Source organism: Podarcis liolepis, assembly GCF_965112155.1.
Source record: "Podarcis liolepis genome assembly, chromosome: 12".
NCBI classification, from domain to species: Eukaryota; Metazoa; Chordata; class Lepidosauria; order Squamata; family Lacertidae; genus Podarcis; species Podarcis liolepis.
Window position 1 is genome coordinate 42,625,023 of NC_139563.1, and position 16,296 is coordinate 42,641,318.

At 39.7% G+C, this 16,296-nt stretch overlaps 1 protein-coding gene across 28 annotated transcripts in view; it reads right to left on the bottom strand.

Moving 5' to 3' along the window:
• SLC4A7 (solute carrier family 4 member 7) overlaps positions 1-16,296 on the bottom strand; it is a 71,246-nt gene that overhangs the window by 42,408 nt on the left and 12,542 nt on the right. For 20 of the 28 annotated variants that reach the window (XM_083467796.1, XM_083467812.1, XM_083467793.1 and 17 more), the window contains one exon: positions 41-122. In XM_083467796.1, the coding sequence (XP_083323922.1) occupies positions 41-122 (82 nt within the window). Of the gene's footprint in view, positions 1-40; positions 123-1,915; positions 2,035-9,097; positions 9,122-12,134; positions 12,379-16,296 lie in introns of those variants that run through there. The other 8 variants (XM_083467799.1, XM_083467806.1, XM_083467798.1 and 5 more) reach the window with 4 other exon arrangements.

Below are 16,296 nucleotides of genomic sequence, written 5' to 3' on the forward strand. Positions count from 1 at the left end.
AAAAATAACAATCCTAACGAGACTGAAAAAATATACTTACTTTCTAGTTCTTCTTTCTCAAAGTTTGTGTTGATAGTAGAGCTGATTTTGCCCGTATCCACAACAGCTTCTTCATCGTGACCCTAAAAAAGACAGAGCAGACATCCAGTTTAACACTATAATCACATCTACATATTTATGTTTCCATTTTATAAATGACTATGACCAAAAAAATTAAAATTGCTTGTCATACCATCTTCAGAAGGTTAGGAACAACAGAGAACACAGGGTTATTTTCTGGAACTGCATATTTTAGTATAAGTTTTTTGGCAAGTCATCGTGTCGCCCAGAAAGCCTGAGTGGAATGAAAACCAGTTTTACACCCCATTTTCAATTGCCTGCCATAGTCCAACTTAATAGTTTTGTGGAAGCTTGTCTAGCATGTGAAAACAAGAGTTACTGAGTAACAGACTGTGCATCTTCTATAACAGGGAAGGGAAACTACCATGATTCAAAGGAAACATTAAAAACTTGGAGTGAAAACAAGCTTCACAAATATATCCTCTTTTTCAAGATGTGCATTTAGCAGACACATTTTTATAATGACCTTAAAAAGGCATTATGTTGCACGTAATATTTCTCTCTTTTTACTTCTGCCAAGTTAAACATTAAATGCATTTCCGTATTATGGATTTTGTAGCTTAAATCTGCATTAAAGTGTTTTCCATTTAACTACTGGCTTCCAACATTTCTTAAAGAGTTAAGCTGTAGATATTTCTCCTTCCAAAAACCTATGAATTAGTTGGCAATAGTGTAGCATTGCAGAGACTTAAGATTCTGAATGGCAAGTGGGAGGAAGAGAAAGAATCATACTCAAAAAAACCTGAAAGCCAAGCGGCACAAAATCTACAGTTCCAATCACGGCTTAGCCAAAAACTCATTGGGCAGATTTACGCAAATAACTACCTCTTTGCATCAGGCCCTTAAGGGGATGAAGTGGGTTCAAGACAACCCATAAACATTGAAAGGTTGCAGGGCTGCACAAGCCATCCCTGTCCCTCCTCCCATACTGCTAATGGGCCTGGTGGCCACATACCCCCATCACAAATTTGGTGTAAGTGAAAAATAGTCAATATTGATAAATAGGGCCTGATGAGCTGCACCCAAGGGTACTAAAAAAGCTTGCAAATGTAATCTCAGAACCTCTGTCTATAATCTTTGAGTATTCCTCGATAATAGATAAGGTCCCTGTGGACTGGAGGTGGACAAACGTTGTTACCATCTTCAAAAAGGGGGAGAAAGAAGACACAGGTAACTACTGACATAGATACCAGGTCCTAGAATAGATAATTAGAAAGTCGGTCTGTGAGCTTTTAGAAAAGAATGTTGTGATTACTAAGACTCAGCACAGGTTTCTCAAAAACAAGTCATGCCATATATATATATAGAGAGAGTGCATTCCACTCTATATATATATTCCTGCTTGTATCATATAATGTTGCAATAGAAACTGCTAAGATGCTCAGAATATTTCATTTATTTAGTGAGTGGATGACTCTCTAGACGGTATTAAGAGAACAAATCCTCGCTCTCAGGAGCTTACAGTCTAAAATGTGACATAAGGGAGACCCCACTAGAAATAGAGGCTACGCCAAGGGTGGGCAAACATTGAGGGCCATATAGATACATACAGATATAAATAGATAGATATATACACACACACATATATATACAGACACACACACACACACACACAGAGAGAGGGGGGGGGAGAGAGAGAGAGAGAGAGAGAGAAAGAGAGAGAGAGAGAGAGAGATTCTTCCCTTCATTACTACCTCTCTCTCTCTCTATATATATATATACACACATACAAACAATAACTAAGCCTTAAGTATAACTAAAATTATTAAATGCAGATTCTTCCCCTCATTACTACCTCTATTTCCAGCATTTTTCCCTTAGAGTGGAATGCAGTCTTCTCTACAAAAGATAAGATTCTTTTCTTCTAGAAAAAACCGTCATGAGACTGCATCTTGCAAATACTGCTAGATACTCCTAAAAGGAGAATGCCAGAAAAAAAGTTCATTTTTAGGTTACATATAAAGTTATGATATGATTCACAATCATGACTGCATGCTTGGTAGGGTCGCAAGAGAGAGAATTATTGATGGCTGCTAGCTCCTTAAGAGAAAATAGACTGGCTCCCTCCTGGTTGTCCTTCTACCAGGAGATGAAGACTTTCTTGTTCTAACAGGCCTTCTAAAACAAACTGATTTTAATGAAAAGACTGGTGCCATGATGTTTTTATTATAATTATCAGTATGGTTTTAATATATTTTATATATGCATATAACTTGTAATTCTATCAATTATTTGTGTTTTCATGGTTTTTTCCTATGTGTTTAGTAGCTCTTATTTTTATCTGCAAGCCACCTTGAGTCCTGTCAGGGAAGAAGACAGGTATAAATATATATATATATATATATATATATATATATATATATATATATATATATATGCTTTCGTAGATTTTCACGGGTACAGGAATGCAGGTTTTGGTGTCTTCGGGTGTCTTCCCGTGTAAGAGTTGGGGTGTCTAGGCGACGTTTCAACGAGGTCTCACTCGTCATCTTCAGGCTGGTGCTTTCGGCTTCTTGTTACTGGAACAGAGCAGGATCTCAGTGTTTGAGTTCCTATAAATACTGTTAAGGGGGTGTGGTGTATAGCCTCCAACGTTCTGGGCAGAGAGGAAGTTCCCAGGTTAGTGTGCCTTTTCTTCTTTTGTTCCTTAATTACTTGAGGGATATCTTGAGTGATTTCTTGAGTGATATTCTGAGTACCACTTAGGTGGGTCATTAAGTGTGGATTAGTTGCTAAAGCTTTCGTGTCTTGACCTCTTGAGCTTGTGAAGAGTTTTTCTGAGAAGATGGCTGTACTGCACTTAGTTGTGCTCTGGCTTGGCTTCGTGTATAGGGGCGAGCTGTGGTTTTGTGCCCTGTGCCAGCCAGATCTGTGTAGGGATTGCAGGGGGGTGCAGCATCCGGAGGTGCCACTATGGTTTGGCTACTGGATGGTGTCTGTAATTTATCTGTGGAGAGGGTCTGGGTTTGGGTCTGGTGTGGTTGATTGGTGATGGCGTTCTGTGTGCCTCTGGTTCTGGTGTCGGTTTTTGTGGGGAGGGCTAATTTCCAGATGTCTGGCAGGCGGGACGTGTCGTCACGCTTGTTCATGTTGTGAGGGTGTTTCTCTATCTCGATGGCTTCCATGATTATTCTCTTGTGGTGATGTTCCGTGTTAAAGAGCAATTTGGAATCTGCAAAATTAATTTCGTGTCCTGTTTCTTTCATGTGTTGGAAAAGAGAGGAAGTTTTTTCTTCTTTTTTGACGGCATTCTTGTGTTCTGCGATACGTGCATTTATTCGTCTGTTTGTTTGTCCAATGTACGTGGCTGGGCAGACTTTGCAGGGTATTTCATAGACCCCTTGGTTTTCCAACTGGATTTTATCTTTGGGGTTTCTGAGGATATTGGCTATTTTTTGGTTGGTGCAAAAGGCTGTTTTGATATTGTGTTTATGGAGGATTTTGCTAATTTTATCTGTAGTGCCCTTGATATAAGGAAGGAGGGCCATGCCATTGTTTTCTTCTGTGTCTTGGTTTTTGGGGGGTGTTTCTTTTTGGATTAGCTTCGTAACCCTGTTTTGCTGGTATCCATTGGCGATTAACACATTTGAGAGATTCTGTAACTCAGTTGTCAAGTGGTCTTTGTCAGCCAGGCGTTTGGTTCTGGAGATGAGAGTCTTGGCTACGGAGTTTATTTGTGCAGGGTGGTGGTGTGATTGTGCATGTAAGTAGCGGTTGGTGTGTGTTTTTTTCCGGTAGATAGTGTGTCCTAGGGAGCCATCAGGTTTTTTGTAGATTAGGACGTCAAGGAAGGGAAGTTGGTTGTTGGCTTCTATTTCCATAGTGAATTGTATTTTGGGGTGTAGGCTGTTGAGATGTGTGAGGAAGCTATCTAGTTTTTCTTTCCCGTGTGGCCAAATTACAAAGGTGTCGTCAACATATCTGAGCCAAAGTTTGGGTTTGTGTTCTGACTTGTCTAAAGCATTGGTTTCAAAGTGTTCCATGTACAAATTTGCGATGACCGGTGAGAGGGGTGATCCCATAGGTGCTCCTTCTATCTGTTTGTATCTTTGTCCATTGTGGATGAAGTACGTGTTGGTTAGGCAGTGGTTGGTCAGGTCCAGGATGTATTCGGGGGGATTGTATTTGTTTTGAATGGCTGTCAAGGCTTCATTAATGGGCACTTGTGTGAAGAGAGATACATGAGCTTCGATGTTGTATCTCTCTTCACACAAGTGCCCATTAATGAAGCCTTGACAGCCATTCAAAACAAATACAATCCCCCCGAATACATCCTGGACCTGACCAACCACTGCCTAACCAACACGTACTTCATCCACAATGGACAAAGATACAAACAGATAGAAGGAGCACCTATGGGATCACCCCTCTCACCGGTCATCGCAAATTTGTACATGGAACACTTTGAAACCAATGCTTTAGACAAGTCAGAACACAAACCCAAACTTTGGCTCAGATATGTTGACGACACCTTTGTAATTTGGCCACACGGGAAAGAAAAACTAGATAGCTTCCTCACACATCTCAACAGCCTACACCCCAAAATACAATTCACTATGGAAATAGAAGCCAACAACCAACTTCCCTTCCTTGACGTCCTAATCTACAAAAAACCTGATGGCTCCCTAGGACACACTATCTACCGGAAAAAAACACACACCAACCGCTACTTACATGCACAATCACACCACCACCCTGCACAAATAAACTCCGTAGCCAAGACTCTCATCTCCAGAACCAAACGCCTGGCTGACAAAGACCACTTGACAACTGAGTTACAGAATCTCTCAAATGTGTTAATCGCCAATGGATACCAGCAAAACAGGGTTACGAAGCTAATCCAAAAAGAAACACCCCCCAAAAACCAAGACACAGAAGAAAACAATGGCATGGCCCTCCTTCCTTATATCAAGGGCACTACAGATAAAATTAGCAAAATCCTCCATAAACACAATATCAAAACAGCCTTTTGCACCAACCAAAAAATAGCCAATATCCTCAGAAACCCCAAAGATAAAATCCAGTTGGAAAACCAAGGGGTCTATGAAATACCCTGCAAAGTCTGCCCAGCCACGTACATTGAACAAACAAACAGACGAATAAATGCACGTATCGCAGAACACAAGAATGCCGTCAAAAAAGAAGAAAAAACTTCCTCTCTTTTCCAACACATGAAAGAAACAGGACACGAAATTAATTTTGCAGATTCCAAATTGCTCTTTAACACGGAACATCACCACAAGAGAATAATCATGGAAGCCATCGAGATAGAGAAACACCCTCACAACATGAACAAGCGTGACGACACGTCCCGCCTGCCAGACATCTGGAAATTAGCCCTCCCCACAAAAACCGACACCAGAACCAGAGGCACACAGAACGCCATCACCAATCAACCACACCAGACCCAAACCCAGACCCTCTCCACAGATAAATTACAGACACCATCCAGTAGCCAAACCATAGTGGCACCTCCGGATGCTGCACCCCCCTGCAATCCCTACACAGATCTGGCTGGCACAGGGCACAAAACCACAGCTCGCCCCTATACACGAAGCCAAGCCAGAGCACAACTAAGTGCAGTACAGCCATCTTCTCAGAAAAACTCTTCACAAGCTCAAGAGGTCAAGACACGAAAGCTTTAGCAACTAATCCACACTTAATGACCCACCTAAGTGGTACTCAGAATATCACTCAAGAAATCACTCAAGATATCCCTCAAGTAATTAAGGAACAAAAGAAGAAAAGGCACACTAACCTGGGAACTTCCTCTCTGCCCAGAACGTTGGAGGCTATACACCACACCCCCTCAACAGTATTTATAGGAACTCAAACACTGAGATCCTGCTCTGTTCCAGTAACAAGAAGCCGAAAGCACCAGCCTGAAGATGACGAGTGAGACCTCGTCGAAACGTCGCCTAGACACCCCAACTCTTACACGGGAAGACACCCGAAGACACCAAAACCTGCATATATATATATATATATATATATATATATATATATATATATATATACACAGTGGTGCCCCGCAAGACGAATGCCTCGCAAGACAAAAAACTCGCTAGACGAAAGGTTTTTTCATTCGCGATTTGCCTCGCAAGACGAATTCCCCTATGGGTTTGCTTCGCAAGACGAAAACGTCTTGCGACTTTGTTAAACCATTTAAACCGTGCTTCGCAAGAAGAAAAATTCGTTAGACGGCAAAAATTGCGGAACGAATTAATTTCGTCTTGCGGGGCACCACTGTATTATTTTTAATCAAAGTCATCTGCGCATACCAGGAGATGAGAACCTGTGACCCTCCAGATATTGCTAGACTACAACTCCCATCCTCTTTGACCACTAGCTATCTAGGGCTGCTGGATAACTGGACTCAACAGCATTTGAAGAACTACAGAGTCACCATTCTTCCATAGGCTATGGTATCGCCTAAGAAAAGGTTTAATTATGTAGCATTTTTAACTCTTGTGTGCATTCAGATTATCTATTAACTTTTAAACTCCTACCAGCTTTTTATGGTTTAAAAAACACAGCACACAATTAACTACTTTTTGCCCCATACCATTGATGATCATTAATGTTCTGTGGCACATGTGTCAGTGTGTCTGGCTGCTAACCAGAAGGTTGGTAGTTTAAGCCCACCCAGGGATGCCTGTGGACAGGATTTCTGCACTACCAAGGGTTGGATTAGATGACCCTCGGTGTCCCTTCAAACTATGATTCTATGTTTCTTACTATTCAATGCTAATGCATTTAAGAACTTTAAAAACAAGTAGTGCAATGTTCAAAACAAGATCTCCTTAATGTACTTTGGACAAATACTAAAGTACAGTGGTACCTCTGGATGCGAATGGGATCCATTCCAGAGCCCCGTTCACATCCTGAAGTGAACACAGCCTGCATCTGCGGGTCGTGATTCGCCGCGTCTGCGCATGACGTCGTTTTTAGCGTCTGCGTATGCACGAGCGGCGAAACCTGGAAGTAACACATTCCGTTACTTCTGGGTCGCTGCAGACCACAACCCGAAAATGCTCAACCTGAAGCTACTTTAACCCGAGGTATGACTGTACATTAAGGTTAGATGAGGGGTGCATAAAGCACCACAAATTTAAGATGGCCACAACTACAGCCAACCAACCACACCCTAGGCCATCCCCAACCTCTCTCACCACCAAGGAAATACAGCAAGCGAATAGTAAGAGAACCCATATGTGACGCTGAAACAAAACCCCACACATACACTAAGAAGAGAAGCATTGCCACCCCACCCCACTCACCATTTCCCCCTTTCCCTCTCTTTTCTTCCTAACCTAACAATGTATGCAATACTAAAGTCTCATAACAAATGAAACTGATCTGTAGAAAACACAACTTGAAAAAAGAGACAATGCACGTATTTTTGTGAACTAAGAAATCTTTAATAAAAATATTTTTTTTAAAAAAAAAAAAAGATGACCACAACTAAGTGGAGCCAATGTTGAGACATTACCAAATGATGAAGTTGTCTTATTAACTCAGAGAAGGCAAAAACAGCCTACTTAAATTCTCATTTCAGGTTGGAGTCATAAAAATGTTCTAATTCAGGAGGAAGGACTGAAGGCTAAATCAGTTGTATGGTTCCACAAGCTTTTACATTTGTATTTGTATTTACATTTCCCTCTCTTATTTGGTTATTAATACTACCATTTGATGATTAATTTTCAATACATTATGAGGTTTGATTATTGCAATGTTGCTTTAATTAAAAGCAACGAAACGGCTTACACTATGCCAGAGGAAAAAAATGTGTTTTAGAATGCTGTTTATACCAACATTGTAATTTAGTGTCCTTAGTCTTGATTGACAAATATGAAACAGGCGTTCTTTGCCAGCTCGCTCATAAAGAAGTGGCCTTCAAAATTATATCATGTGAAAGCAGCCTGTCTATAGATTAGATTACCGAAAGGCATGTGTGCCCTTGTAGACCTTCCCAAGGCATTAAAGGCATGCCTGTTTTTAAAAATTACAATACTAATACACTGAGAATGAGATTATTCCATGAAGTAATAATAGCCTTAATCCCATTCTTAATATTTTTTTTTGTCAAACAACTTGAAATTAACAAAGCTCTGAGTTAGGAACTAATTTTCTGCTTAAATTATAATCCTTAGTCTTCAATATACTATATCTGTTGCTATAAACAGAACTTAGTCACATAGGTTTCCAATACTTAATAACGTGCAAGTAAAACTCGCTCAACACATTGCTGAATTTGCAACTTTCTAGGACATATAATGAAAGTCACCTTCTGCTCTGCGTCTCTCTTACTATACTTTTCTGTGTCTGAAAAGTATGTAGCTGAAAGCTAGTGAGGTTTATACAAACCTATTTAGCTTCCCCAGTAGTCCAATTCCATGCAGAAAAAGGATTGACTCATCAGAAAGCTGAATAAGAGGGGCTTTGCAGTCTTTACAAGCTGTTACATGTTCTGACACAATAGAATTAGGCAAAAATTCGACTTAAATAAAGACCCGTTTGCTGAAAAAATGCAGCATGATAGGTAATATGGTGACCAAGAATTTCTCTAGTACTTTTTAAAGCTGTTTAATATACTGGATCTTACAAAATCATTTGGTAGTGAACTTCAAAACCATGTGTCATGTTAAAAGTCTTCAACCTGCTGCCAATCAGCTTCATTGCATGACCCTGAGTTTTAGTATTGTTGATGGAAAACAACCTGCCCCAACAACAACTGGGGCAGGTATGCTTGAGATCGATAACATTTTGTTCAAAATGTTATCGATCTCAAGCATACCTGCCCCAATTGTTGTCTTAAAAAAACAAAAAACCTGCCCCAATTGTATTAGCCTTCCCTTGTATAGAAGATGCTTCAACATAATAAACTGTTGTTCCAGGCATTTTTCCACAATTCCAGGAATGTTTTCCTGGTTGTTGCAGTCCACATAAACCGACAATCAGCTTTGCACTTACTTACATCAGTCATGTCAGATGGCACTCCTAATTTGCATTCATCTTACTGTGTTTGTAAGCTTCTGACATCATAGCTCCCACCTGAGGCTACCACAAGACATTTTAACACTGAAGCAAATATAAGGGGAAATAGGGAAGGAGTTTCTCATTGTCTTTGCAATTCCTATTGAGATGAAACAGACTGGAATCTGATTCTCTGCAGGCAATAGAACTAAATCAGAACAGAGACAGAAAGGAGAAACTAAGAGAATCCATAAAATGCAGAAACACTTTGAAGTATGCATTTTCACCAACAATTTGCACTGTTTAATATTAATCAGCAAGTCTTCTAAGAAAAGTAAGATACCTTAAAATAAATGTAAGTTTATTCTGATCAAAGCATGTCCTTAATTTGATTAGCATTCTCAAATAACTTTAAGTGTTCTACCATCACTTTTAAAAACACCACAACTTTTAATTGAACTAATGCTGTCAGCTGAAAAAATGCTCATCTAACAGATGTGTAATGTAAAACTAAAGTTGTCGTAATATTTTTGCTTTGTGAAAAATGCACACTAAACTACCTACATTAAAGGCAAAAAGTAGCATTACACTTAAGGCCAATTCATCAGATACCTGTACATGTTTATATTTGACAGGGATTTCACCAGGGTATATGTTATGACAGCAGAAATCAGCAAGTACACACTTTTACACACTTGTATTTAAGGCATGGCAATCCACCCCCATCCCATTATGCCAGGCAGTAAGGGGTTTGGACTCAGAAGAAAATCTGCTGAACAGGTGGCCACAATGCATGCTGTGGAAATGTAAGGAGGTGTGTGTTAATCTGAATTTACAATATGGTTTATCTCAGCAGATCATGACTTAAGTATAAGGTTGACAGAACTCTAATATGACACAAGATCCTTCATGATGAGCTTTGGTGACCATGGAAAAAGCCGGACTCCAGCCTCCTGCTGAAATGCATTTTGGGCATATCCTGCCTTCACCCACATCTGACCAGAAGATTAACACATGCAAATCTTGTTTTCAAGTACATGATACTCAACTCCTCAGTGAGATCCATCCCCACAATGGTAAGGTGATTTAAAGGCAGATGGCAGGCAGAGATGGGCAGGTGCAGATACCATCAAAGTCTTTCACCCTTTTGTTAAGCAAACAGGAACAGGATGACCAAAGATGGGCAAGGTGAGAACTAGGCAGGAAAGTCTGGAAGAGATTATGGAAATGGTAGGAATCAATCATTTCACAGACCCTTTCCCTCTCCACTAGTATGCCTTGGCAAAAAGGTATTTTAAAAAACCTATTAGATTCAAAGGCTAGTTGGCTCTCATAGCTCCAACAGGATAGAACTTAACCAGTGCTCCCCAGGTCTCAACACACTGCTGCTTCACTTTAAGGACAAGCATACTTTCGTTTCCCCACTCCTTCTAGCGTAGGTTTATGGCAGCTTCTGTAGGGCTTTTAGAATAGTTAGGGAATCTTTTACTCTTTAGTTAAGGTGTGTATGTAATGTAATTTGCTACCTGCTTAGCCTGTAACTTTGCTGTCTAAAGCAACAGTTTAATATATTCCGTTGCTCCAGTTTTATATATAATAAACCAAGCTTCATTGCTTTGAGTGAGAGCTTCTTGTGGGCATAAGATTAAGGGTTAATGCACATCCATAACAAGCAAACGTTATAACTCCAGGAAAAGATCCTAAACCTCTCAGCAGTGAACATGAGTGCTGGCTGTGCACATGCGGATCCATGTACACACTCGTAACAGAAAGGCATGAAACAAGGGCAGGGAGGAGGCAGGGCTGTGCTGGCCTGGAATGAACTGGATTACAAGCTGTTTTAATGGCTCTTGCTGGCAAGTATCAAGCCCAATCATGCTGCTGCGGCTGCTGCCACCAGCCCTGCCCCCCCCCCCGCAAGTGGCTGGGTAGCAGATGTGGCAGTGGCTTTACCACTACACAAGTCTCCACTGGCAGGCAGGGTTGGGGTTAGGATAGCAGCCTAAAACTTAAAGACCACCTTTCTATCATCCAGTGCAAAAGCAGAAACATTAAAAATACCTTACAAATATGGACAGACTTTACCTGATTTTATATTACAATTGTTCATGTAACAAAAGCTGATATACCACTGAGAAACTTTCTAAGATTCTCAAACATATTTTCTTTACATGCAGCCACATGGAAAATCTATTAACATGAAGAAGGGTTAGACTTAAATCATACTAAATCAATATCCAAGTTAGCAACCACATTATCTACTACAGCAAGATATATTCCTAGAAGATAGCAAAACAGAATAAGTGGGGAATAAAAAGTGAAGTCCAGGAGACTACTGGAATCAGACATGGTTTTTTAAATGTTGGATACCTCCATATTGATAAGTCACTTAAGTAAAGCTATCTAGGCATGTTCTGCAACTTCTATCAAATACTGAACTCAGGAAGCTTTTTCTCACTAACTTTAAACCATACTGTTTTCCAATTAAATAGTTATCCTCTACTGAACATGATACTGAGAAAAAGACCTATGATACTAGTTTCGCAAAGAATGCTGATGAGCTTCTAATCCTGATTATGTACAGATGACCTGCCCAAGAATCTTACATAGTCAAAAGTATACTACAGACCTAACAAAAATTGTTATAATATGATGAATAAAGGAGAGAAGGGTGCTAAGAAAGTTTAGTGGAAGGCATGTTTAGCCAAGAAACCTGTAATTTCACAAGATGCTACTTTTAACACATTTTAGTACAATTTCCTAACATACATTAATCCTGAAAAAATCTGCCCTCTCTAAAGAGATGAGTTAATAGGTAGTACTATTAATTGTATTTGAGTCAAAATTTCCAGTCACACGTGTTATAAAGCTAAAGGAATTTATAAAAAGACAATATAGCTAAATTTGTATGTATATCAAGCCCTGATATTACAAAGGTTTTCAAGACAATTATTTACGCAATCTGACATACAAGAGTGACTATCATGAGTTCTGTTCTAGCCACTTTAAAATGTTATTTCTTTGAAAGAAGTATTTACCAGCTCCTTGTCTATATGTGTTCCTTCCATGCTGATGCTGAAGAAATGAAGAATGCCCTTGTGCAAGTTTGCAGTGCTATGAGCCTCAAGAAACCAGACCACACATAACTACTTTATAACAGTACAGCCAACACAGACGTACAGCTGTATAAATCACTCTGTTGCAGCCAGTTATCTTGTAAAGATACTTAGTCTTCCAGGCCAGTAACTACATCCAGCACAGGTCACATAATAACAGAATTGAGGAACATGGCATGCCTTCAATTCCCACCAAGGGAACACCAAAAAAGGAATTGAAACTATGTGGTTTGTGACTTAACGTTTAGCTACAGCAGTAGCTAAAAACGGCCTGCAATATGAATGTTTTGCTGTTAAGGCCCAAGGTTTTATCGTCACTGTGTTTGACTCAAATCCCCAAACTAAAAAAGGTCTCAAACACTGTACACATTTATATATTCATAAAAGCCAATTTTCTAGCTACGTTGAGCCTGAAAAGCTCTTTTGGGGATCTATAAAAAGTACTGCAGGTGGGAGGGTGGGGGAAGGAAGATCAATTCCCATTACAGAGCAGATGCCAAGAATCATTTTTTAAACTATAGTTTCTAAGGAACGAAATATAAGGTACAAGTTCCTACATACATATGTTTAGTTTGCACATAACACTAAACCATGTGATAGATACATGAGCAGGCTTCTGTGCTCCCCCCTCCCCTTTCCTCCTCTTACGTAGACAGGAAGAGGGCTTTGCTAAAAACTATCCTGTCGTTATGTAAGAAACCAAAATTGTAGTTTATAACTAATTTTGGTCTTCTTAACAATACACTTTCTTACCCTAGAATTTAAGAACATAAGGCTGGCATCCAATTCTTATTGCAGCCAATCAGATGCCTATAGGAAACCCACAAGCAGGACATCAGTGCAACAGCACTCTGACAATCTGAGATTACCAGCAGCTGGTAATCAGAGGCATGTTGCTTCTGACAGTGGAGGCAGGACATAGTCAAAATGGCTAGAAACCAATGACAGCCATACCCTTCATGATTTTGACTTAATCAATTTACAAAGGCATCCAACTTAGTGGACTTCACTACCTCTATAAAATGGAGATGAATAAAATAAAAAAAATTTAAAAAATAATTTTATTATTTCTATGCTGCCCATCTGACCAGGCTGGCCCAACTACTCTGGGCAGCTCCCAACAAAATATTAAAAACATGTTACTGTAAAAACCAAGGCTTTTAAATATTTATATAACAAACAATTGTATGTGTGTGTGTGTGTTGAATTTCATAGCACTATGGCCACTGCTCCTAACTGGTTTAACAACACTTACATCCCACACCAGGACCTCAGTGTCACTTAAGATTAAGTCCAAGGTCACTGACTGGTTCCATGAGAAACTATTCTAGGTCACAATGATTTAGGGTATCAAGAAATTTTTATCTCTTTGTCATGACTGGGACACATGTAGCCAGTCTACGTTAGAGTATTTGAAGTCACTTATTACTACATTACATCCTATTTTTCATGCCTTCTTGATTTCATTCTCAAGATCAATATCAACCTGGGTGTTTTGTTCACTGGACAATAGTACTAATTATTCTTTGGGCCTGGTGTTTCCACCCACAGCAACTCTGTGGAGTCTGCCCTTTTGAGGATTTCTGTCTTGCTGGACTTTATGCCCTCTTTGAGGTATGGGATTACAGCACCTCCAGCACAACCTTCCCTGTCTTTCCTATATACTTTTTAACAGCGATAACCAGGTCTAACAGGTTTTTTTCCAGTCCACCAAGTTTCCCTTATGTCCATTATAGCTATGCTCTTCTCTCAAAACCAAGGACTCTAGCTAACGTTCATTTTGGCTCACAGGCTTCTAGCAGTAGCATATAAACACCCATAACTAGTGTGTTTGGTCTTTGGAATATGGGTTTTACCCTATGGGGCCTTTGCTTCTCTAATAGTTAGCATGTGCCCCTGCTTTCTCAATGCCTTGCTGTAACCATCCCCCATTTGAAAAATGATAAACATTTTACTCCTCATCCCTGGAATGGAATGGCCCCCACCCTATTAGTTTAAAGGCTGCTCTGCCACATTTTTATTTTAAGGACCAAATGCAAAACAAGAATTAACCATAATGTTAACCAAGGACCAGGTTCTTATATAATTAATACCTGGTTCTTAAACTAGATTCCTAAAATAGAATGGAACATTTTATAAACACAGCCTTAAAAGGCTACACCACAAAAGGATAGCTGTTTAACGAGTGCATTTTTTACAAAGCCAAATTTCAAATCTGCACATTTGCTATACCATGCATAAATATACAGTAATGCAAGGCTGAGAAGTATGACATAACCTTTACAGTTGAGGCTGTTTAATTATTGTTTATAATACTTATAAACCACTTCAAAAAATTTAAATCCCAAAATGATATACAAAAGTATATCTGTGTGTGTGTGTGTGCACGTGAGCAAATATATATTGTCAAACTTAAAACAAATTGTGAATTCCCTTAAAAATAAGAGTTTTTAGATACTATAATGTCAACTAATAAATCGAATGATGGTACATCATCAGCTTTCAAAGGAGTGGAGCGGGGTGGGATGAACACACAGAGACACACATATACCTTTACAAGGTGACACACATTCTGGACAATGTCAGAAAAATTCAGAAGAAGTGCTGAACATTAGTTTGTGTTTGTCAAGTGAATGCTCAGTCTTTCATAAGTTCCTACAGATGTTAGAATTATTTTTCAAATATTCAAAGCTTTCAAAGCTTTCAAATATCACTTGCCTCCTACTTCTACCTAGACCAGGGGTCTGCAACCCGCGGCTCCGGAGCCGCATGCGGCTCTTTTACATCTTTGCTGCGGCTCCGGGGCGGATACTAGCAAGGGGAGGAGGCGCATTGTGCGCCCCGACACTCCTCACTGTGGCGGGCGCTGTACTGGCTGTGACGTCGCATGGGGGCGGTGCGTGCGTTAGTCACGCACCGTCCCGACGTCACCTTCCTGCCCGCTGTCAGATCGTGGCTCCGGAGATATATTTGTTTTATCGCAATGGTTTTGCAGCTCCCAGTTGTTGTTTTTTCTTCGGAAACGGGTCCAAGTGGCTCTTTTTGTCTTAAAGGTTGCAGACCCCTGACCTAGACCAATGTGGTACTGCAGCAACTACTTCTCCATCTCCTCCAAAAAAACAAAAAAAAAACCCCAGAGAGAATAAAGGTTTTAAGACTGTCACAAAACAATACAGGCATGATAGGAAGAATAAAAAATCCTGGTTCTGAAGTCCTCTACTGATCCACATACAGTCCTCATAGCTGTTCACAAACCAATCATTTGTTAAGAGTAAAGGAAATGACAGAAGGCCCAAGGCATTCAGACAATTTTCAAACCAAGGAAAAAGACTGTTTTTGAAAGCTAGGTCCACGTGACATTGCTGTGTTCATTTAATGGAATAATTGAGTTGTTGCCACTGCCAACCTTAGTAAGTTGACTTGCACACTTTTATTCTTATCTGCTTATACTTATCTACCGAAATTATCCCAGTATGAACTTCTGAACCAGAGAGTGAAGGTTCTTGAAAACAAGTATTTAAAAAGTGCTAAAACAATAACAGAAGGAATATGACATACACAATTTCATACAGGGTAACTGACTTTTGGGAAATGTTGCTCATTTTTGTCCTGTCTTTTAATATATGCCAATATTGATATATAGCACAAGAGTAGAGTGATAAATGTGATAAATAGTTTATAAATGAAATGCAATGTGTTGAACCACTTATTTTCAAACATATGTTTCTACTAATACACTATTTCTGTGAGTTTTCTTTGGCTTTACTCAAGTTTTTGAAATATATGAAATACCTTCATGTTGCAAGGTACTGTTCTAAACATTTGCAGGTACATTTGATGAACAACAAAATTATTATTTGTTTGTAGCATTTATGTCCCACCTTTTTCTCCAAGGACCTCAAGGTAGCATACAAGGTCCTCCCCACCAAAACCCTTTGACGTAGGGTGGGCTGAGAGACAGTGTGGCTTGCCCATGGTCAGCAAGTGAGCTTCATGGCCGAATGGGGATTGACAATTCATCTCTGTACAGTGCCAGTGCTTGCATTTCCTTTATGAAAGAAATGATTTTACACATTTCAGTTTT